Genomic DNA, 23,425 nt, shown 5'->3' with positions numbered 1-23,425 from the left:
TAATCTATTCTACTCTACTTTACTCTACTCTCAGTTTACTCTTACTCTACTCTACTCTACTCTACTCTACTCTACTCTACTCTACTCTACTCTACTCTACTCTACTCTACTCTACTCTACTCTACTCTACTCTACTCTACTCTACTCTACCCTACTCTACTCTACTCTACTCTACTCTTACTCTTACTCTGCTCTTACTCTACTCTTACTCTACTTTTACTCTACTCTTACTCTTCTCTAACAGAACAGCTATCTAGCAGATCTAAAACGTTTTTGAAAGGGAAAATACTGCTTTAGACTGGACACTTACTTTACCTCTGCTCTTACTCTACTCTTACTCTACTCTTACTCTACTCTTACTCTACTCTTACTCTACTCTTACTCTACTTTTAATCTACTCTTACTCTACTTTTACTCTACTCTTACTCTACTCTTACTCTACTCTTACTTTTCTCTACTCTTACTTTACTCTACTCTTACTTTACTCTACTCTTACTCTGCTTTTACTCTTACTTTACTCTACTCTTACTCTGCTTTTACTCTTACTCTTACTGTACTCTTACTCAATTCTTACTCTACTCTTACTCTACTCTTACTCCACTCTTACTCTACTCTTACTCTACTCTTACTCTACTCTTACTCTACTCTACTCTTACTCTACTCTTACTCCACTCTTAGTCTACTCTTACTCTACTCTTACTCTACTCTTACTTTACTCTTACTCCACTCTTACTCTACTCTTACTCTACTCTTACTCTACTCTTATTCTACTCTTACTCTACTCTTACTTTACTCTTACTCTACTCTTACTTTACTCTTACTCTACTCTTACTCTACTCTTACTCTACTCTTACTCTACTCTTACTCTACTCTTACTCTACTCTTACTCTACACTTACTATACTCTTACTCTACTCTACTCTACTCTACTCTACTCTACTCTACTCTACTCTACTCTACTCTTCTCTACTCTACTCTGCTCTACTCTACTCTTACTCTTACTCTACTTTACTCTATTCTTACTCTTCTCTTTGATATTTTTCCTAAATATGTGAGTCTTTGGATTAGTAATTAAAATTTTCATATTATCTTCTCCACCTTTTCCCGATTAAACATGCGACACAATTATCACTTTATTAAAGTCCCTACTGTTTATGAGCAATACTCACATTTTGTAATTGATTTCAGAATAATCAACTAAAACATTCCAATGCTCTAAATCATACGATACGACTACAAGAAAAAAGAAGTAAATTTATATTGTCTAAAAATTAAAAAAAAACTATTGAAGTTCTTTTTTTTTCAAGAAAAAACAAAAAGTTCATGACAAGTATGTACTGTTCATTTATTGATACGGCTGAGTATCTCTGGTTCTGGCAACTTGATTTTGGCTTGCATTTACTTGAATTAAAGGCAAAACAATTTCTAATTGAAAACATAACCGGCTGAATGGATGACTGATGATTCATAGTAGAAAAGTTTATACACTCTCTCCCTGACTCTTACTTCTAGCAAGTTTTTTTGTTAAGGTAAAGAATGTTTACAGCCAAGTTCACATGTAATAAAACAAGATGTGGAATACTACAACATTCTTAAACTAAAAACAGATACAAAATGTGTTTTTTTGTTTTAAGGAATTTGATTTATAGCAACAAATGACTAAAGAAAACTTTATTATGTTATACGATCGCGAAAGGCAGAAGATTCAAGTCTTGTGATTTTAAGTGATTGAATTCAATGCTACCAAGTCTACAAGTCCACTTTATGATTGTTTTTAAGACACCGTTTTAAACGTTGATGATGATGATTCATTCATTCATTGATACCCACTAGTCTGCTGTGAAATTTTATACATTAAATTGTAGTCAAACGTAATCAAATTTAGCAAGAAAAAACTTAACTAAAACATGATCATTTATTACATTAAGAAAGTCCGGTCAATGTTTGTTTGTTGGAATGAAAACAAAAACGTGTTTGTAGGCCGTCATCGGTCGCATCGTCATCAATTTACATTATTTTGCAAAATTTTTTTTGCTTTTTTCTCTTTTTGCAAAACGATAAATGTGTGAACTAAATTTAATATGAGAACAATTAACTGTTAGAAGCGATAATGAATCATGGTTTCATTGATAACTTTATAGCAAATGTTGCACATTTAAAAATCCCCCGTTTTTTTTTTCATAAATACATAATTTTGTAAATAATGTACTAATTTGGCAAGTGATATTCATATATTTAATTTTCTCCTTGCATTTACAATGCCCGGAATTATCCAGTTATACCGATATTTATTAACAATAAATTTGATTCGTTTTTTGATTTTTTACTATACCTTATGTTTTTATATTCATCCATCATTAACTTACCTAAAAAGAGAAAAAGAAAATTGTTATTTAATTATTTTGTTTATAAATTTAACAAACTCTACTCTACTCTTACTTGTCTGTTATTTAATCATTTAGTTTATAAATTTAACAAACTCTACTCTCACTTGCCTCTTACTCTACTCTTACTCTACTCTTACTCTACTCTTACTCTACTCTTACTCTACTCTTACTCTACTCTTACTCTACTCTACTCTTACTCTACTCCTACTCTACTCTACTCTTACTCTACTCTTACTCTACTCTTACTCTACTCTTACTCTACTCTTACTCCACTCTTACTCTACTCTTACTCTTACTCTACTCTTACTCTACTCTTACTCTACTCTTACTCTACTCTTACTTACTCTTACTCTACTCTTACTCTACTCTTACTCTACTCTTACTCTACTCTTACTCTACTCTTACTCTACTCTTACTCTACTCTTACTCTACTCTTACTCTACTCTTACTCTACTCTTACTCTACTCTTACTCTACTCTTACTCTACTCTTACTCTACTCTTACTCTACTCTTACTCTACTCCTACTCTTACTCTACTCTTACTCTACTCTTACTCTACTCTTACTCTACTCTTACTCTACTCTTACTCTACTCTTACTCCACTCTTACTCTACTCTACTCTTACTCCACTCTTACTCTACTCTTACTCTACTCTTACTCTTACTCCACTCTGACTCTACTCTTACTCTACTCTTACTCTACTCTTACTCTACTCTTACTCTACTCTTACTCTACTCTTACTCTACTCTTACTCTGCTCTTACTCTACTCTTAATCTACTTACTCTACTCTTACTCTACTTTTATTCTACTCTTACTCCATTTTTGCTCTACTCCTATTCCAACCTTATTCTACTCCTTCTCTTTTCTAATATCTCTTTTCAATCTCTTCTCGATTCTAAATCTAGAAAACACGCAAGACAAAAATTTTGTAAATAAATGTTATTTATATTTGATTAAAAACAAAACCAAAAAAAACACAAAACAACAAAACTAAAATGTTAATGCTTGGCCTAATTAAAATAATAAAAATTATTTTCGCTTTTGATTTTAGCACATAAATTAGAGAATTTCCATACAACCCCCGCCAACAACGGCTGTGGCTGTAAAATAATTTACACATGGTACAAATTTTTCTAAGAATCGCAAAATTAAAGAAAAACAAACAAACCAAAGAAACAAAAACAGCAAAAATCATGTGCGATTTAATTTAATTGTTCAGCTCGATTAATTGCACATGAAGATTTTATTTTGAATATTGTAAACAGAAACAAAATATAAACAAAACCAATATATGAAAATAAAAATTTTAAAAACATTTACGAGCTAAAAAAAAATATTTGCATAGCAGGAATTTTTAATAAGAAAAATATTTTTTTTCTTTTGTGTTTTCATAAAGAATGTAAATGTTAACATTGTCTGTTATAAATAAACAGTATAAAGCTAGTAAATTACAGATTTAAAAACAATTTATTAACCATAAATTAAAGATTGAAATAAAACAATTTAAGAATCACTGCTTTATGACTTTGATCTGTTTATTGACCATGTAGCTAACAGCCATCTCACATCATTCATCATCGGCGAAAACAAATGTGTAGACTTAGCATATCTGAATCATTATTTGAATATTGACTTTTCTACCTCATAAATATTTCCCTCACCTTTTGAAGTTCAGTGACCAATATTAATTATGAAAAAAAATATTTGATATTATTTAATATTTTTTCTTCTATATAGTTTTGGTATTTTTTCGATTCGCTGAGTAGAAGACAATGAGCAGATTAAGTATTTAAATCATTTATAATATTTATTTTATTTCTTTATTATGCTTTTTCAACAAGTATTATTTATTTAAATATATTAATTATATTCAGACACACAAATACTTTTCTAATGAATAAAAAAGAGAAAAATATTATTAACACTATTAGTCTTGGTAAAGGTCGATTTTGGGAATGGCACTATAATGTCCTTGGCATTGTATGAAAATAAATTAAATATGTAGTTTCTAGCATTAAGATGCTACTCGAACACTTACTAATTCTACACTAAATAAACTTTTAGTTTTGCTCTACTCTTACTATACTTGTACTCTACTCTTACTCTACTTTTACTCTACTCTTACTCTACACTTACTTACTGTTACTCTGCTTTTACTCTACTCTTACTCTACTCTTACTCTACTCTTACTCTACTCTCTCTACTCTACTCTACTCTACTACTCTACTCTACTCTTACTCTACTCTTACTCTACTCTTCTTACTTTACACTCTACTCTTTTACTCTACTCTAACTCTACTCTTACTCTACTCTTACTTTACTCTTACTCTACTACTCTACTCTTACTCTACTCTTACTCTACTCTACTCTACTCTTACTCTACTCTTACTCTACTCTTACTCTACTCTACTCTTACTCTACTCTTACTCTACTCTTACTCTACTCTTACTCTACTCTTACTCTACTCTTACTCTCTCTTACTCTACTCTTACTCTACTCTTACTCTACTCTTACTCTACTCTACTCTTACTCTACTCTCTCTTACTCTACTCTACTCTTACTCTACTCTACTTACTCTTACTCTACTCTTACTCTACTCTTACTCTACTCTTACTCTACTCTTACTCTACTCTTACTCTACTCTTACTCTACTCTTACTCTACTCTTACTCTACTCTTACTCTACTCTTACTCTACTCTACTCTACTCTCACTCTACTCTTACTCTACTCTTTTACTCTACTCTACTCTTACTCTACTCTTACTCTACTCTTACTCTACTCTACTCTAACTCTACTCTTACTCTACTCTACTCTTACTCTACTCTACTCTACTCTACCTACTACTCTACTACTCTACCTCTTACTCTACTCTACTCTTACTCTTACTTACTCTTACTCTACTCTTACTTACTCTACTCTACTCTACTCTACTCTTACTCTACTCTTACTCAACTCTTACTCTACTCTCTACTCATACTCGACTCTTACTCTCTAGTTAAAGTTCTTTAACCCGCAAACTGTAACTTGGATCCGGTACTTTAAGTTCAGAATTTTAATAAATGTGTAGGAGAAAGTTACCTTTTAAAGTTATGGGTGAGGGCGAAAACTGTACGAATTCGACCATTATTTCTGCCCGTTATTTCTCATCTATTATTTATATTCAAAATTCCAAAAAAAAAGCACTGTCAAACCCATCAATTACAATAATATCACCAACACCCTGCACTGTAGCATGCCAAATACTAATAAACAAAAAAAATTAAATAATTTTTTTTACTGTTTAATACCAGATGTTTTGTTGACATTACGAAAAACCCCACAACACGTTGTTGACACTAGGGCGAGAAGGTGCCAGGGGCACAACAAGAAAAACACAGTGAAACTCATAATAATAAATACCACAGAAATAAACATTTGTCAAAATCATCATCATCATCTACTATTTAAATACACATTTTAAAATTTTATTAACAAATAAATACAAATTTGTTAAAAACAAATTAAAACAATATTAATGAATTAGTTAAAATACAATGTTTTTTTTGTGTTGTTATTAGAAAAATTAAAAATTTTATTACGAAATACTGGTAATTTAAGGTGTTTTTGAAAAAATTTTAAAACACACGAAAATAACACATATTTTGTGTTTTTTTTAACGAAATAAATACAAACCTTGAATAAGAATTTAAATTTTAATGACACGATTATAGAATTTTTAGAAATTATACAGTTAGCTGATTTTTTTTAACAAGTAGTTTTTTTTGTGAACAGGTGTGAATAGAATTTCGTTTTGGAATTTGTGTTTATTTTTAATTCAAGGGTAAAGTAATAGACTTTTAAGTTAGGTTTTATCTACAAATACTTGACAATGATTTATGGGATATATGTAGCCACTTGCAAGCCTTCAAAAGAAAATGTGGAATTTAATATCTCCGGAAGAAGAACTGTCAAAGTATTAATATTGACCGTGTTCCCACGCCCAGTTTCAGACATGTATAACTTAAAAATGAGGAATTTTTAAAATTTTTAGACTTTATTTATAATATTGACCAAAGTTTTCCGATCTTTCTGACAACATGTGGATTCCACTTCAAAATAACTAGTCATCTTTTGAGACCAAGAACTATTCAATTTTATAGACCTGGTTCTAAAATGACGCGTATCCCAGATCAATTCAAATAGTAGTTGAAAGAGCAAGGTCTAGGTAATATGGTAGGTGAGGTAAAACAAGTATTGCAACATGTGATCGAGCATTTTAATGACAGAGTCTCATGTCTGGCACTTTTCGGCCAATTCTTCATTAAAACGAAACAGTTGTATTCGGCACAGATTTCTGTAGTTGTCTGGCCAAATTTCAGCTGCTCATATCAGATAGGACCTTTTTGATCCTACCAAATACAGAGCAATTCCTTAGCGCCATGGATATTTGGCTTTAATGCCGATTCATATACAATCTCTACGCTACTGGATAAAGTAATGAATCAGATATGACCTTTTTAATCCTACCAAATACAGAGCAATTCCTTAACGCCATGGATATTTGGCTTGAATGTCGATTCACATACGATCTCTACGCTACTGGTTAACATAATGAATCTATTGTACTTTTGATTGTAAAAATGATTTTCTTTTATAGCGTACAAGCAGCATTTTGGACATGCTAAATTGTATTTCTTCGTCTCTCAGCTTCAATTCGTATTGTAACCAATGTCTTTGCCGCAAATGTTTCGAAACTACTGCTTGAGCAGCTCTCAATACTTTTGCAAGCTCTTCTTGAGTTTGACAACAATATTCATGTTACAAAGCCTCGAAATCTTCGACTTCAAACTTGTTCGGCTAATTTCGGAGATCTTTGTCTTTCATTTTTAAAACACTATTTCTGAACCACATGAACCATACCTCGCACGTTGAAAACATAATCTTGAATGAACAAATAGATGCCGAAGTGCATTAAGTGAATACGAGACGAAACTTCAGATTCCCCTAGTGATCTTTAAAGAGCGAGCAGGTGACAATTTTCGTACATTGCGAAACTGGACCATGTACAAGCACTTTGCTCAAGTACTTAAGCTATTATATATTTGAACATCGATATCAATTCATTAACAACATTTAGTCCCACAGTCACTCCTCTGAACCTGTTGACTTTTTCGGTAACAGCATCAAGCTTATTCTAAAATATTGACTTATCAGTCTTTAAACCAACATTATCTTTCTGTGATTTCGGTCTAACCACAATCACCACATGCGACCCATTAAGAGGCACAAGACAAAGTCTGAAACTCTGCACTGTCAGCCACCGGTTCCCATAGTACTAGATAAGATATCTTCTTTAGTTTAACCGTGTGTCAAACGATTCCAAGGAATAAACGAGGAGTCAAATTTTTTAGTCCCGACAGACTTAAATTACTTGTAGAGGTATTACCTCGGGATTGTAATAACTCCAAGATGAAGGAAAATTCATCAAGGTATCATGCCCAAGGGGCTTTAAAGAAGTAGCAGTAAAAATCGAATCGATTGCTGCAACGTCTTACAATTCATATTTTATGATTCCAATCTTACAAAAAACAGAGTATTGAAGGAATATCGATAAGAGGCACAAGACAAAGTCTGAAACTCTTCCGTGTCAGCCACCGGTTCCCTTAGTACTAGATATAATATCTCCTTTGTTTTAACCGTGTGTAAAACGATTCCAAAGAACAGGAGACACTACCATTTTATAGTCCCGACAGACTTAAGATACATGTAGTACCACTTTTACCCCGGAATTGTAATAACGCCAAGATGAAGGATAATTCATCAAGGTATCTTGCCCAAGGGGGCTTTAAAAAAGTAGCAGTAAAAATCGAATCGATTGCTGCAACGCCTTATAATTCATAACAGAGTATTGAAGGAATATCGATTGTAGATCATCATTAATGTAATGATTAGCATGATCATATTCCAATTCCTGTCAAGAATTTTATAAACAAGAATTGTAATTAACCAGTTAAAATCTCCATTAAATTTAGGATTTCGTAACTAAAGAACAGATGTTTTCGTGGCAATTTGGACAAATTCAATGCAAGGAGATCTTAAAGAGATCACCTCAGCTAATTGAAGGAGAGAATAAAAATTTCTCACAATTATTGGTTTAATTTCCCAAAAGCAACAGTTTTGCAATCGTAACGGTCGTAAATATAAACGATCACCACGACTGTATATGACACATAGTCATGATCATGAAAGTTTCATACAATTCTTAATTTCAACTTTACACGATCACCACGACTGTATTTAGGAATTCATAAAAATAGATCATGTTTAATGACACAGTTCGTATTAATCCATATTAAACTTACCAAAATATATAGTATCGATTGAAGATCGATTGTAGATCATCTTCAATCAAACGATTAGTATGATCGTATTAAGCAAGCATTGAAATTTTGAAGTGATCCTTATGTTAATGTTTAACCTTCAGCCGATCATTTCCCGAAAGCAACAAATTTGAAAGTTTCTTACAATTCTCGGGTTTGACTTTACATGATCGTAAACAGAAACGATCACCACGACTGGATTTATAGTTCTGGAGAAATAGTTCTTGTATTAGTCTAAATTAATGTTACAGAATAATGAATATCGATTGTAGATCAGCTACAATGGAACGATTAGCATGATCGTATATAACAAACATTGAAATTCTGTGATTGATCCTTAAGGTTTTGTTCAGTTAATTCTTATTGAAAGTTCTATAAACAAGGATTCTCAGATACGAAATTTATCTGATGTTAACCTTTGCCCCCTTCACACAAATGATTGGTCCACTCGGTTAAACGTTTAAAAACTACTTAACAATTTGAGATTAATACATAATTTAAAACATTTCCTAAATACTTAATTTAATAACAAATAATGAAATAATTAAAACAACGTAATAACAATTTGTTTCAATTTTGTGAAGTTTCGTTTGTATTTTATTATTTATTTATTTAATTTTAAATTATAATTGTTTAAAACAATAAAGCTACTAAAATTTATAATTTAATGTTGTTGTTGTGGGTAAACAAAAAAAAATGTAAACAAATCTAATGAATACTGATGATGATGGAAGGGAGTGAGTGATTTCAACTCAACGTCGAAATTTAAAAAAAAAAAAACAAACAAATGAATGAACGATTCTTACCTTGACAGTGGTTAAATCCGAATTAAATTTCATGGTAGCTTTTGTTTTCAAAGAGGAAATACTACTTGTTGTACACGTCAATTTTTCACTTGTTAAAATATCTTGGGTCTTTGTTGTTGCCAGTACACGTATGGGTGAATCTACCACATCGATGGTGGCGTTGGAACAAGTTGAAGAAGGTGATGATAGAGTTGTTGATGAGATGGGAGTAAAAGAATTTAAACGTGGTTGAGACGACGTTAAGTTGACACCAAAGGAATTTGTATTGAATATAGAATTGTTATGCAAAACCGGTTTTTGTTCAGTGTTTAATTCTTTAGCGGTAGTAGGGGGTAGGGAGCTATACGCCTTAGATTCTTGCCTAAGATTCTCGTTTACTAATTGAGATTCGCGTAATTCTTTTGTTTCTAAATTTGTTGTTACTTCTTCTTTTTCTTTACGAACTTCTTTAGGTTGTAATGTTGTAGTTGTTGTTGTTGTTGCTGCGGTATTAAAATTCCTTTCTGGTGTTGAGAGTTTGGTATGACGCGGTAATGAAGCCGAGGGTTTATGCACGAGTACGGGTTCTTCCGAAGCTTTTTGACTTGGTTCACGTGTTATACAATTGAGTGATAGACGACGTTGTCTAAATCTTCGTTTCGATTCACGTTTCACTTTCGTATTCTCGTTAAACTCTTTATCTTTTATGGCCAAATTTGTTTTTTTACACCACAAATTACTAACACGATTGCCCATAATAATTTATTTAATAAATATTTTATTGCTTATTTTCCTTTTCAATATTTTTTTTACACAAATATTTGATTTATTTTCTTAAAATTTTTAAAGAAATTTTACATTTTTTTTTTTTTTTTTGAGATTTCTTTAACACTTTTGTTAATTAAAACTATATATCTTTTAAAGATTTCTACACTTTTTCATATTTCTTTTTCTCATTTAAAATATATTTCTGCTCACGCACTTTTGGTTTTTGTTAAACGTTTTTGTCGCTTATTTTTAAACCCTTAACCGTAAAAAAACGCTGTAAAAAACTACTACTGAAATGACCAACAAACTAACCCGGCACGAGTCTCAATTGAATATAAACTGAACACCATGTTCTTTAAAAACTACAAAATAACTCAACTCTCAAATACACTGACATTCTCACTGCCCCAACAACAAAATAACGAAACACAACAAAAATATTGCCACTTTTATACTATAAAAAAATACGAACAAAAATAAAACAAAATAAATAATAAGTAAATAAAATTCTAACCATTCTAACCATATTTAATACAAAATGTGAGATACTCTGCTGCTACTACTACTACGGATACAACAACAACATCAACAATAACAACTTAAGTCAACCCAACACTACCACTGACACAATTACTCACCCATCAACAGACACACAGAGAAAATGTCTTTGTCAGAGTAGGCGTAGAATTCGTTCACGAGAATGTTCGAAAGATGAGTCCAATATGAAAACTTTTTTTTCCACAAACTAATCCTAAACTCAGCAACTGTGTACCAGCAGCAAGTATTTTTCGCCAGAGGAGAGCTTCCATCAGCAGCGCATCTGTTACAACTACAAACTGTGTCAAACAACAAATCTCCGTTCCTGAACAACCCGATTCCCAATCGATCAAAAATTACCAAAACTACAAACTGCTTAACCAGGAGTTCTCCAACAGGCAAAAACTTCCAACAACTGCGAAACTTTACCGTATTAACAGCAAGAGATGTACCGACTGTCAGGCAACAACAACAACGAAACGGTTACAACAACATACATACAATCTACCTCAACATGTGGATCTTCGCTTTTGGGCAACCCGATTCTCAATCGACCAAAAATTGCCAAACCAGCAAAAGCTGCATCAGCCAGGATTTTCCAACAGGAAAGAGCATCCAACAACAATGAAACGGTTGCGACAATATACATTCTCCCTCAACAACAAGCGAAACGAACCGATTTCCAATCGATCGCGGATTGTCAACTCAGCAACATCTACCAGAAAACGCATCAACCAGAAAATTTAACCCCTGGGAATAGCTTTTAAAAACAGCGAAACTGTTACAAAAGCATGAATTCCATAATTGCAAATATTTTTCCCCAGGAAAGAGCTTCCAACAACAGCAAAACTGTTGCAACACGAAAATTGAAACCATCCGATTCACAATCATTTCTCCCACTTGATTCCAAATCGATCAAAAATTGTCAAAGCATCAAAAGTTATATCAACCAGGAGTTTTCCAAGAGGTAAGAGTTTCCAACAACAACGAAACGGTTGCTACAACATACATTCTCCCTCAAGAAGTAGAATTCCCGATCGGCTGTAGATTGTCAACTCAGCAACAGCTCAACTTAAATTTTAACACCTGGGAATAGAACCCAATAACAGCCAAACTATTACAAAATCATGCATTTTCGTCCAATGTTCAACTATAATCTATATAAAATATCAGAAGATTTTTTCTCGAGAGAATTGCTTCCAACTTCCTCCCACTTCCTATCTCTGCTGACTCGTTTTCCATTCATTATCAACCCAAAGTTTTTTCTCGAGAGAATTGCTTTCAACAACTGCGAAACTTTTACAAATGCCCCAAACTTCCTCCCACTTTATTTGGTTCACCGCTCAAGAAGAACTCGTTTTCCATACCTATCGAGAGAAAAGCTTCTAACCTATCGAGAAAAAAGCTTCTAACAACTGCGAAACTTTTACAAAAGCTACAAAATTTCACTTTAATTGGATCTCCGCTCAAGAACTCTTGATAAAAAACTTATCAAAACAAAGCTTTTTCTGAAGGGAACTGCTTCCAACAACTGCGAAACTTTTACAAAAGCTACAAATTTTCTCCCACTTCAGTTGGATCTCCGCTCAAGAACGACTCGTTTTCCATTCATTATAAACCAGAAGATTTTTCTCGATAGAATAACTTCCAACAAGTGCGAAACTTTCACAAAAGCTGCAAACTTTCTCGCACTTCAGTTGGATCTCCGCTCATGAACGACTCGTTTTCCATGCATTATCAACCCGAAATTTTTTCTCGATAGAATAACTTCCAAAAACTGCGAAACTTTTACAAAAGCTACAAACTTTCTCCCACTTCAGTTGGATCTCCTCTCACGAACGACTCGTTTCCCAATCGTCCAAAGATTGTCAACTCAGCAACAGCTGCATCAACCAAAATTTTAATCAACTATAATCTCACCAAGATCATACATGGTGAGATCATCTATCATATTGATATAACAAGGGCACGATTTCTTCTCAACAGGTCTATATAGGAGTTTTTTTCACTGGGAACAAAATAATTGTTGCAACTAGATACTTCTCGTGGTTCCAAGAAGATATTGATTCCGACACTTGGATATTATAAGATTTTAATAAGTTTCCAAAGCTTTAGCAGAAATTAGGGATTCCGAATTGAATTAATAGCAATATCATCATTGCAGAAGATTGGCTTTCTTAATCGAAGATTCGAACTGTTAACGAGTTAGTCATTCGATTAGACTCTTTCCCTAATTAGTAAAGATCTTTCAGAACTATTATAAAACAAACATACGTTTCTATATCTTTCTATAGAGTCTCGTATCTCTCTCTCTTTCTCCAATTAGCATGGCTCCTTAAAATAATATCATATATCTTGTCAGAGACTCGAGTGACTCCAAACAACTCATTCGTTATTGTATTTCACCTTTGGATAGTTTAACCCAGTCAACACCAAGAATCTTCAAGCAATTTAGATTCTTTAACCTTTGGCAAAGACTAAAGATCTATTCATATAGTTCATAGGCTTTTAATTCCCACCTAAAGAAAGAGCAAAGATTCTTAATAAGTTTTCGAATACTTTCATAGAGACTGAAGATCCTTCTAAAAATTTCATTCCCAAAGTGTATAGTGTATTCAAAACGAAGTGATCTACACGATCTGAATTCTGTTTTGCATTATTTCTCCAAGTATTAAAGTATTACTTTGTATACTTTTTCAGAGACTATAAATCCTATAGATCGTCCATAATCACAGATACGAACTGTTGCCCGATTTATCTACATAGACTAGTTTGAACTTCAAAATTTTAAGTAGAGAATTCGAAAATTAAACCAAGTCTGGATTTGGCTAAACGCTAACTAACTTTTATAAAAAGATTACATTCTTTCAAATCTTCTCTCAAACACTCAGTACAAAAATGATTTGTTTATAAGTTATACACGGCATTTTTTGACTGTAGTTAAAAAAAAGCCCAAAATAATAAACGTCAAATATTTTTAGAGAGAATTTCGAAAAAAATCCCACATTTATTTACTCGTTGAAAAAGTTTTTTTTGTTAATTTTATTAATAAATTCTATGCATTAGACGAGAATAATAAACATTTGTTTAATATTTATACTCTGATATTCATCAAATCGATTTTTTGGCAGTTTCTTTTTTGAAAAACAAAAAAGAAATATTTTATAAAAACAAAAATGTGTTTTAAAATCGCAACAGAGTAAATAAATGCTGTTTGGTGATGAGGAGACTAAAAAAACCTAATAATTTACACACACACCCTAAAAGAATTTCGAACTAATACATTAACAAGCTGATTTTTTTTTTTTTTTTGGTTTTGAAATATTTCTTTTCAAAAAAAATGTTTTAAAAAAGTCTGTCTAGTATTTAAGTTATGACAACATTAAGTAGCAAAACCAGCAGTAGCAAAAGAAATATTTGTTTTTTTCTCTTTTCGCTGGCAGACGGTACTGTGGGCAAGATATATAGATAGATTATCCACTATAATAAAACAGTTCCCATTCAATAGATTTTGGGGGAAGGGGGAGAATATGTATTTGTAATTATTTGTTTTGAATATATCTTAGAGAGAACAGATCATGTCAATACCCTACCTAAGACCTAAGGCATTTTATTGAAGTGGTTTAAATATGTAAATTAATGTCAAGTGGTTTCTTTCTTCTATCTGAAAAATCATAAATATTTGTTATTTTATTTGCGTAGTTTTGAATGAAGTTTTGAGTGCTTTAAAGAAATTTAAGTTCGAACTAAGAAACCAGTTTGGTAGGCTTCAAAGCGCTATTTAAAATATTAATCTAAAACGTTATATGGTCCTTCGAAGTCAATGTGAGCAATGAAACGATACACATTACTACTATAGGAATTTTGGAAACTTTTAAAGTGTTGAAATATTTACAGCGACGTAGCTGATACGGAATCATATCGTTCCGGGGACAGTTGTGACAATTTATGTTGATAGTCAAGCTACACTTAGAGCATTAACTTGTCACACGGTACATTCGTGCCTATTTGTAGATTGTAGAGAGGCCCTTAGGGACATTATGAGAATGTTTGCCTTTACAGTGTGTAGGGTGCCGGGGCACTGTAATGTACAAGGTAATGAGGTTGCGGATGAACTGGCTAGATTAGGTTCGAACCTTAATATAGATGACAGAGAAAGGATAATAAAACCACCCATTTGTCATTATTATAGTTTGATACTCGAAAGATTCCGTGACATCATAGACCAGTCCTGGAATAGTAGATTGGATTTCAAAATATCAAAGGTCCTATGGCCAAAACTTGATATGGGGGCTACCAAATACTGGATAGACGCAGTCTAAGGATTCTGATAGGGATGCTAACTGGACACTGCTCAGTTAGGGCCTTTGTTAGTAAGTGGGACAGCAATATATACCGGACTATTGCAGGTTGTGCCAAGATGAGGAATAAATAGAGTCGATCGACTATATATTTTGCTACTGTCCTAGGATACAGAATCTCGAGACTGAAATGTCTAGGGCAACGGTTCCCAAAAGGGGGTCCGCGGACCCCTAGTGGTCCGTAGCAAAATCCTAGGGGGTCCGCGAAGACGAACGAAAAAAATCATGAATAAAAAATATTCTCTATATGTTAGAAAATATTAAAAATATCTCAAAATTTTTCATAAATACTAAAATACACAATTTTTATTCAATAATCCCAGATTTGTTGGTGACTTTTTGAATTTTATTGTTTCGGTCGTTTATCAGGATGAAGCTAGGCCCTACAAATTTATTGTTACTTTTACTTTTATAAAGTAAAGTATTACGTGATTTGTAATTTTTATAAATGTATATGTATCGAAATAAATGTTTTTATATCAGACGGATAATGATTTACCTTAGAATTAAATACTGATACTGGTATCCCGGAATATGAAGTTAGGTCACATTTCATAATATTTTTTTAATTTGTAAGCAAAAGTGTTAATCTAGTTAATTTTAAATATAAATATTCCATTCCGACGTGATAAGTACACATATTTTAACTTCATTTTGTTGTCCAATATTATTAAATCAACATCAGAAAATTCATAGCGTTTTGCGTAAATAGTCAAACGCAGTAAAATAATTCGTAGGTATTTTTAAATTCAAATTTAAGATCCAAGTTCACAGTACATTCGCAAAGAGTTCAGGTCATATTTTATGGGGGTAACGCATTCCGCAACAACATCTAAGAAGTCTAACTTTCATATATTTTCTCGAAAACTTAGCTTACATACTCAGCTCACTCCTATGCAATCGCAAAAAAATTTAGAAACATGACTCTTTAAGTACATGTCGACAATACTTGATAAAGAAACCTTTTCGCTACCTTGACGAGAAATGAACATGAAAGCTCTCACGATCATAAAATTAAACATCATGTTAGAAGTCATTCTATATTTAAAACCATGCAATTGAAAACATCTCCGAAATACTAAATATTTTCAATGTACGGGAATATTTTATAGGGTTTATGGACCAGGACTAGGACAATTTTCGGATGAACAATTATTTATAACAATAAGATATCAAAATATGTATGGGGGTCCGTGCAATTAAATAAATTTCTCAAGGGGTCCGCGAAGTAAAAAACGGTGGGAACCGCTGGTCTAGGGTATAGATTCCATGACGAAATGGGGAATATTGCTGGTATTGACTCTGGAAGTTTACTTGGTTTTGTCAAGGGAATTAGTCACTTCTTCGGTTGGGCTATATAGGGGGACAAGGATTTTCCCTCTCATCTCTTCAGTCTTTAGGGCATTGACTGATAATTATTTCTATTCTTTTACCAATATTTTTCTTTCTTTCTGGACATTATGGTCTCCGAGCGGATATGCATCTTTTTATGGTGCATAACTCTTCTAAACCTAAACCTACAGTATATTTTACTCATATTTTTAACATTTTAATTAAATCCGAAATTTTTTAAAAAAATGTCGAAATATTCATAGCTGAATACATACTTTAAAGGGGCTTTAAACATAAATTGTAGATCAAAACATGATGCGTTCAACTTATATACAATTTTTTAATATTTTAATAAATTTCGAAAATTTCGAAAATTTTCGAACTTAATTTCGAAATTTTCGAAAATGTCTAAAAGTTAATATAATTAATATTAAAACATATTTGAAGTAAAAATTTATAATACAAAGATTTTTACAATGTTAAAGCATTTTCTAAAATTTTTAGGAATTTTGAATTTTTCGAACTTAATTTCGAAATTTTCGTAAAAGTCACAATAAATAAGAATAAAATATATCGGAAGTAAAAATTAGTGAAAACAAACATTTTTAAAAAATTTTAATTCAATTTCAAACATTATGAAAAATTTCGAAGTTTTCGAACAAAATTTCGAAAAGTTCTTAAATGCTGAAAATAGGATTTTCTTACAAACTTTTGACAAAAAGTTTATTTTTTTTGCTAAGCATACAATTTTCTAACATTTTACTTAATTTCGAATTTTTCAGAAATTTTCGAACTTAATTTAGAATTTTTCAAAAATTTTCAAACTTAATTTAAAAATTTTTGAAAATGCTTATAAATTTCGAAATATTAAATTTATATTTTAGCTTAGAAACAATTTTCTAAGATTTTTTTCCAAATTTCGAATTTTCGCCAAATTTTCGAACTTAATTTCGAAATCTCCGAAATAGCTTAAAAGTCAAAATAATGAAAAATAAAACATATTTAAAGAGAAAATTAATGAATAAGAAGATTTGTATAGTGTTTTACAACATTTTCTAAAATTTTAATTAATTTCGAAATTTTTGAATTAAATTTCGAAATATTTGTAATTAAAATAAGTTTTAAACATAAAAATTTCAAAGTTTTCAAACTAAATTTCGAAATATTATATTTATTTTTTTGGCTTAGAAATGATTTTATAAAATTTTTCCAAATTTCGAACTTTTCGAAAATTTTCGAATTTTATTTCGAAATATTCGAAACTGCTTAAAAGTCAAAATAATGAACAAAAAAACATATTTAAAAAGAACATTTTTATAGTGTTTTTTAACATTTTCTTAAATTTTAAGTAATTTCGAAATTTTCGAATTAAATTTCAAAATATTTGTAATTAAAAAGCGTTTTTAACATAAAAATTTCGAAGTTTTCGAACAAAATTTTGAAATATTCTTAAATAAAATTTTATTCTTTAGCTTAGAATGAATTTTTCTAAGATTTTTCAAAATTTTGAATTTTTCGAAAATTTTCACACTTAATTTCGAAAATTTAAAAAATGCTTAAAATACATTTTATTAGAAAAATTTTTAGGAAAAACTGTATTTGTGCATTGAAAAACAATTTTCAAAATTTTGCTAATTTCGAATTTTTTCAAATTATTCGAACTTAATTTCGAAATTTTCAAAAATGTCTAAAATTAGTTTTAATCATGAAAATAGCAAAAAAAATCGATTTTTAACAAACATTTTATAATGAATATTTCTTTTTTGGGAGATTTTTTAACCTTTTTATCGGACTTCGAATTATTTGAACTGAAATTTTTTAATTTTCAAAAATAATCAAATTTATAACTAAATTTTTCGAAGTTAATTTCGAAAATTTCAAATATGTTTAAATTGAAGAAAACGGTTTCTGAGAAATGTAGAGTATTTTCAAGTCGATGTTGTTTGCTCAACCAAAAATTCTTTATATTTTCCTCATTTTAACTGTTGATTAATTAAGCTGAGCTGTCTAAATATTTTTATTTTTTTATTAATAAATTTATTTTAATATGTCCTTAGTTTAACATAAATAACCTTTGACTGCTATTCTAATAACCCCCTATAACCTTTATGGCTAAAATGTCAGATTGTCGTTTCATTGTTAAATCCATTTTTTTATGGATTTATAAAGAACAAATTTAGTCACACTATGGAATTAAAAAAAAAAAAATTATGAATGTATAAGTTTGTTGTGTTTTATAAATAAGGAAAACAAATTAATCCATAGAAAGTCAGGGAGTGCCATTTATAGTTAAATCAAATATATACACTAGCTTCTCTTTCTCTCTCTCTCTGTTTCATTCATTAATTTATTTAGTTAACAACTACATTAACTTATTTAGTAACTTACTAACGAATAAACCACCCAAGCGTGCCATCTAATAATGTTGCTGCATCTACGTCACTTACACTCATAATGATCAACTTTTGTTGTTGTTGTTGTAAGTTGTAATAATTCTTCATTTTATTAACGTATATTTTTACGAGCTGTTTTTACTATAATCTATAAATTAGTTATTTAATGATCATTAGGAATTTTCATGTTTTGCAATAATAGCATTTTTACACCCTATTCGATTTTTGGATTATGGTCCGCACTATATATGTCCTCTGGACACGACTATAGACTAGACTATAGTCTGGACTATCGACTAGACTATAGTCTGAACTATAGACTATACTATAGTCTGGACTATAGTCTGGACTATAGACTAGACTGTAGTCTGGACTATAGACTATTATATAGTCTCGACTATAGACTAGACTTTAGTCTGGACTATAGACTAGACTTGAGACTGGACTATAGACTAGACTTGAGTCTGAACTATAGACAGGTCTGGACTATAGTCTGGACTATAGACTAGACTATAATCCAGACTATAGGCTTGACTATAGTCTGGACTATAGATTAGACTATACTCTGGACTATAGATTAGACTATAATCTGGACTATAGATTAGACTGTAGTCTGGACTATAGATTAGACTGTAGTCTGGACTATAGATTAGACTATAGTCTGGACTATAGATTAGACTATAGTCTGGACTATAGATTAGACTATAGTCTGGACTATAGATTAGACTATAGTCTGGACTATAGATTAGACTATAGTCTGGACTATAGATTAGACTATAGTCTGGACTATAGATTAGACTATAGTCTGGACTATAGATTAGACTATAGTCTGGACTATAGATTAGACTATAGTCTGGACTATAGATTAGACTATAGTCTGGACTATAGATTAGACTGTAGTCTGGACTATAGATTAGACTGTAGTCTGGACTATAGATTAGACTATATTCTGGACTATATATTAGACTATAGTCTGGACTATAGATTAGACTATAGTCTGGACTATAGTCTGGACTATATATTAGGCTATAGTCTAGACTATAGATTAGACTATAGTCTGGACTATAGATTAGACTATAGTCTGGACTATAGATTAGACTATAGTCTGGACTATAGATTAGACTATAGTCTGGACTATAGATTAGACTATAGTCTGGACTATGGATTAGACTATAGTCTGGACTATAGATTAGACTATAGTCTGGACTATAGATTAGACTATAGTCTGGACTATAGATTAGACTATAGTCTGGACTATAGATTAGACTATAGTCTGGACTATAGATTAGACTATAGTCTGGACTATAGATTAGACTATAGTCTGGACTATATATTAGACTACTGTCTGGACAATAGATTAGACTATAGTCTGGACTATAAATTAGACTATAATCTGGACTATAGATTAGACTATAATCTGGACTATAGATTAGACTATAGTCTGGACTATAGATTATACTATAGTCTGGACTATAGATTATACTATAGTCTGGACTATAGATTATACTATAGTCTGGACTATAGATTAGACTATAGTCTGGACTATAGATTAGACTATAGTCTGGACTATAGATTAGACTATAGTCTGGACTATAGATTGCGAAATGACCAAGTCTGAGGATAGTATGGTGGTACGTATTCTGAGTAGACACACAGGATTACGGGCACACCTACACAAAATTCGACGTGAGGATTCAGACGAATGTAGAGCTGGAGCACTTTCTTTGCCATTGTCAGGCTTTCGCCGAAATTAGATCCAAATATCTTGGAAGTGATATTATTCCCTCACGGACAGTGATTGGAAAATTCTTAGGAATTACGTCCAGGAAACTGAGTTTCTAAACATCGGACGATTTTTTGATTTTACCAACAAACATATTTCATCAAAAGAAGCGCACAACAAGCCCGATAGTGGCCTAGGGGTATTTCTTCGGATTTGATGTAGATACATCCTCCTATCAACCTAACCTAACCAATAGTCTGGACTATATACTAAACTATAGACTATCTAGACTATGGACTAGACTTTAGTCTGGACTATAAACTAGACTATAGTCTGGACTATAGACTAGACTATAGTCTGGAATATAAACTAGACTATAGTCTGGACTATAAACTAGACTATAGTCTAGACTATAAACTAGACTATAGACTCTAGTCTGGACTATTTCCTCGCCTATTTAGGGCATTTTAAGATTCGATCCAACTGTGTGTAGAATAGTTTTTTCTACTTGTTGTATCTTTTGTGTATATTTTACTAATTAAGGTAGTGAGGTGTTAACTGTATTCAAACCATTGAAAAACTTGTTTTTTTTTTTCTCTAAATATTTTGTGTTCTTTCTTCTAATTTGATATTTAATATTCCCAACAAATAATAGTAAATAGTAGTTTTTTTTTCATTTTATTATTTTTATTGTACTCACAATCAGTCAAATCTATCTATATTCAACATTTGTATTTCAATTTATGAATTTCACCTAGACTTTATGGTTATTCGTTAGTATTGTTTGTTGTGCCTCACGTTGCTGTTGTTTTCCTATTCTTTTCCTTCCTTTACGGAGGTGGTAGCTTTAAGCTAAAATAGTGTGAATAATTTAGTTGAGTTTAATTTTAAAAAGTCATGACCTTTGATTTTGCCATTATTTGTATGGGAATTATATTTATATTTTTTCTTATTTTGTTTTCGTTATTTTAACAGAATTTTAAATAGTAAATTTATAGAATTTTGATTAAAAATTGTATCATAGTTTAAAATTAGATCAAAAGATTTCGTGTAGTTTTGTAAATAGAAATTATTTTGTGAACGTGCTATTTTGCTGTTAGTAAAAATAGCAATTGTCAATGTTTGTTTATTTTAATTTTTAGCGATTTTAAGAAACTTAACACTTTTTTCTCTTTATTTAGAGAAAATTATTAATAATTTCTATATTTTTAGATATTTTTTCTTCGACTTGTATATAATTCTGGACTGTAAACTCGAGTAGAATCTGTACTAAAGTTTCGACTGTATTTTGCGCCATAGAATTGACTATATATAGTCTGTGCTACAGTCTCGACTACAATCTGCACTATAATCTCGACTATAACCTGTGCTAGTCTCGGTCAGAGTCGACTATAGTTTGTGATATAGTCCCAAATATAGTCTGATGTATAATATCGACTATAGTCTATGCTACAGTCTGCACTATAGTCGCCACTATAGTCGAATATAGTATGTACTATATGTACTAAAGTCCCGACTGTATTCTGTGTTATATAGTATAGACTATAGTCCCGACTATAGTTTGTACTATAGTCTCGACTATAGTCTGTACTACAGTCTCGACTATTGTCTGTACTATTGTCTCGATTATAGTCTGTACTATGGTCTCGACTATAGTCTGTACTATGGTCCCGACTATAGTCTGTACTATGGTCTCGACTATAGTCTGTACTATGGTCTCGACTACAGTCTGTACCATAGTCTCGACTACAGTTTGTACTATAGTCTGCACTATAGTCTCGACTACAGTCTGTACTGTAGTCTCGACTACAGTCTTTACTGTAGTCTCGACTACAGTCTGTACTATAGTCTCGACTACATTCTGTACTATAGTCTCGACTACAGTCTGTACTATAGTCTGCACTACAGTCTGTACTATAGTCTGCACTACAGTCTGTACTATAGTCTGCACTATAGTCTGTACTATAGTCTGCACTATAGTCTGTACTATAGTCTCGACTATAGTCTGTACTATAGTCTTGACTATAGCCAGTACTATAGTCTCGACTGTAGTCTGTACTATAGTCTCGACTATAGTCTGTACTATAGTCTATACTATAGACTATAGTCGAGACTATAGTCGACTATAGTAGACTATAGTCGACTATAGTAGACTATAGTCGAGACTATAGACGAGTCTCGACTATAGTCTATACTATAGTCTCGACTATAGTCTATACTATAGTCTCGACTATAGTCTGTACTACAGTCTCGACTATAGTCCGTACTATAGTCTCGACTATTGTCCGTACTATAGTCTCGACTATAGTCTGTACTATAGTACCGACTATAGTCTGTACTATGGTCTCGACTATAATCTGCACTATAGTGTCGACTATAGTCTTTACTACAGTCTCGACTATAGTCCGTACTTTAGTCTCGATTATAATCTGTACTATAGTCTTGAATATTGTCTGTACTTTAGTCTTGAATATAGTCTGTACTCTACTCTCGACTATAGTCTGTACTATAGTCATGAATATAGTCTGTACTATAGTCTTATATATAGCCTGTACTATTGTCTTGAATATAGTCCGTACTCTTCTCTCGACTATAGTCTGTACTACAGTCTCGACTATAGTCCGTACTATAGTCTCGACTATAGTCTGTACTATAGTACCGACTATAGTATAGTAGTACTCTACTCTCGACTATAGTCTGTATATAGGCTTGAATATAGTCTGTACTATAGTCTTATATATAGTCTGTACTATAGTCTTGAATATAGTCTGTACTCTTCT

The 23,425-nt window shown here is 31.6% G+C and overlaps 2 protein-coding genes across 2 annotated transcripts in view; both read right to left on the bottom strand.

Moving 5' to 3' along the window:
* LOC119612261 overlaps positions 1-10,750 on the bottom strand; it is a 33,322-nt gene extending 22,572 nt beyond the window's left edge. The window contains exon 1 of the mRNA XM_037968024.1: positions 9,553-10,750. Coding sequence (XP_037823952.1) covers positions 9,553-10,287 — 735 coding nt within the window. The 5' untranslated portion in view covers positions 10,288-10,750. The remainder of the gene's footprint in view (positions 1-9,552) is intronic.
* The window catches only part of LOC119612262 (cell wall protein RBR3-like), a gene marked incomplete at its 3' end in the record, with an annotated part of 84,243 nt that overhangs the window by 54,777 nt on the left and 6,041 nt on the right, over positions 1-23,425 (bottom strand). The gene's annotated exons all lie outside the window — the stretch shown is intronic.

Source organism: Lucilia sericata, unplaced genomic scaffold (assembly GCF_015586225.1).
Source record: "Lucilia sericata isolate MDLA Ls3-8-SP2 unplaced genomic scaffold, ASM1558622v1 Contig001641F_arrow, whole genome shotgun sequence".
NCBI lineage: Eukaryota > Metazoa > Arthropoda > Insecta > Diptera > Calliphoridae > Lucilia > Lucilia sericata.
Note: the sequence above shows the minus strand (reverse complement) of the source record. Positions and strands in the feature narration are given on the sequence as shown.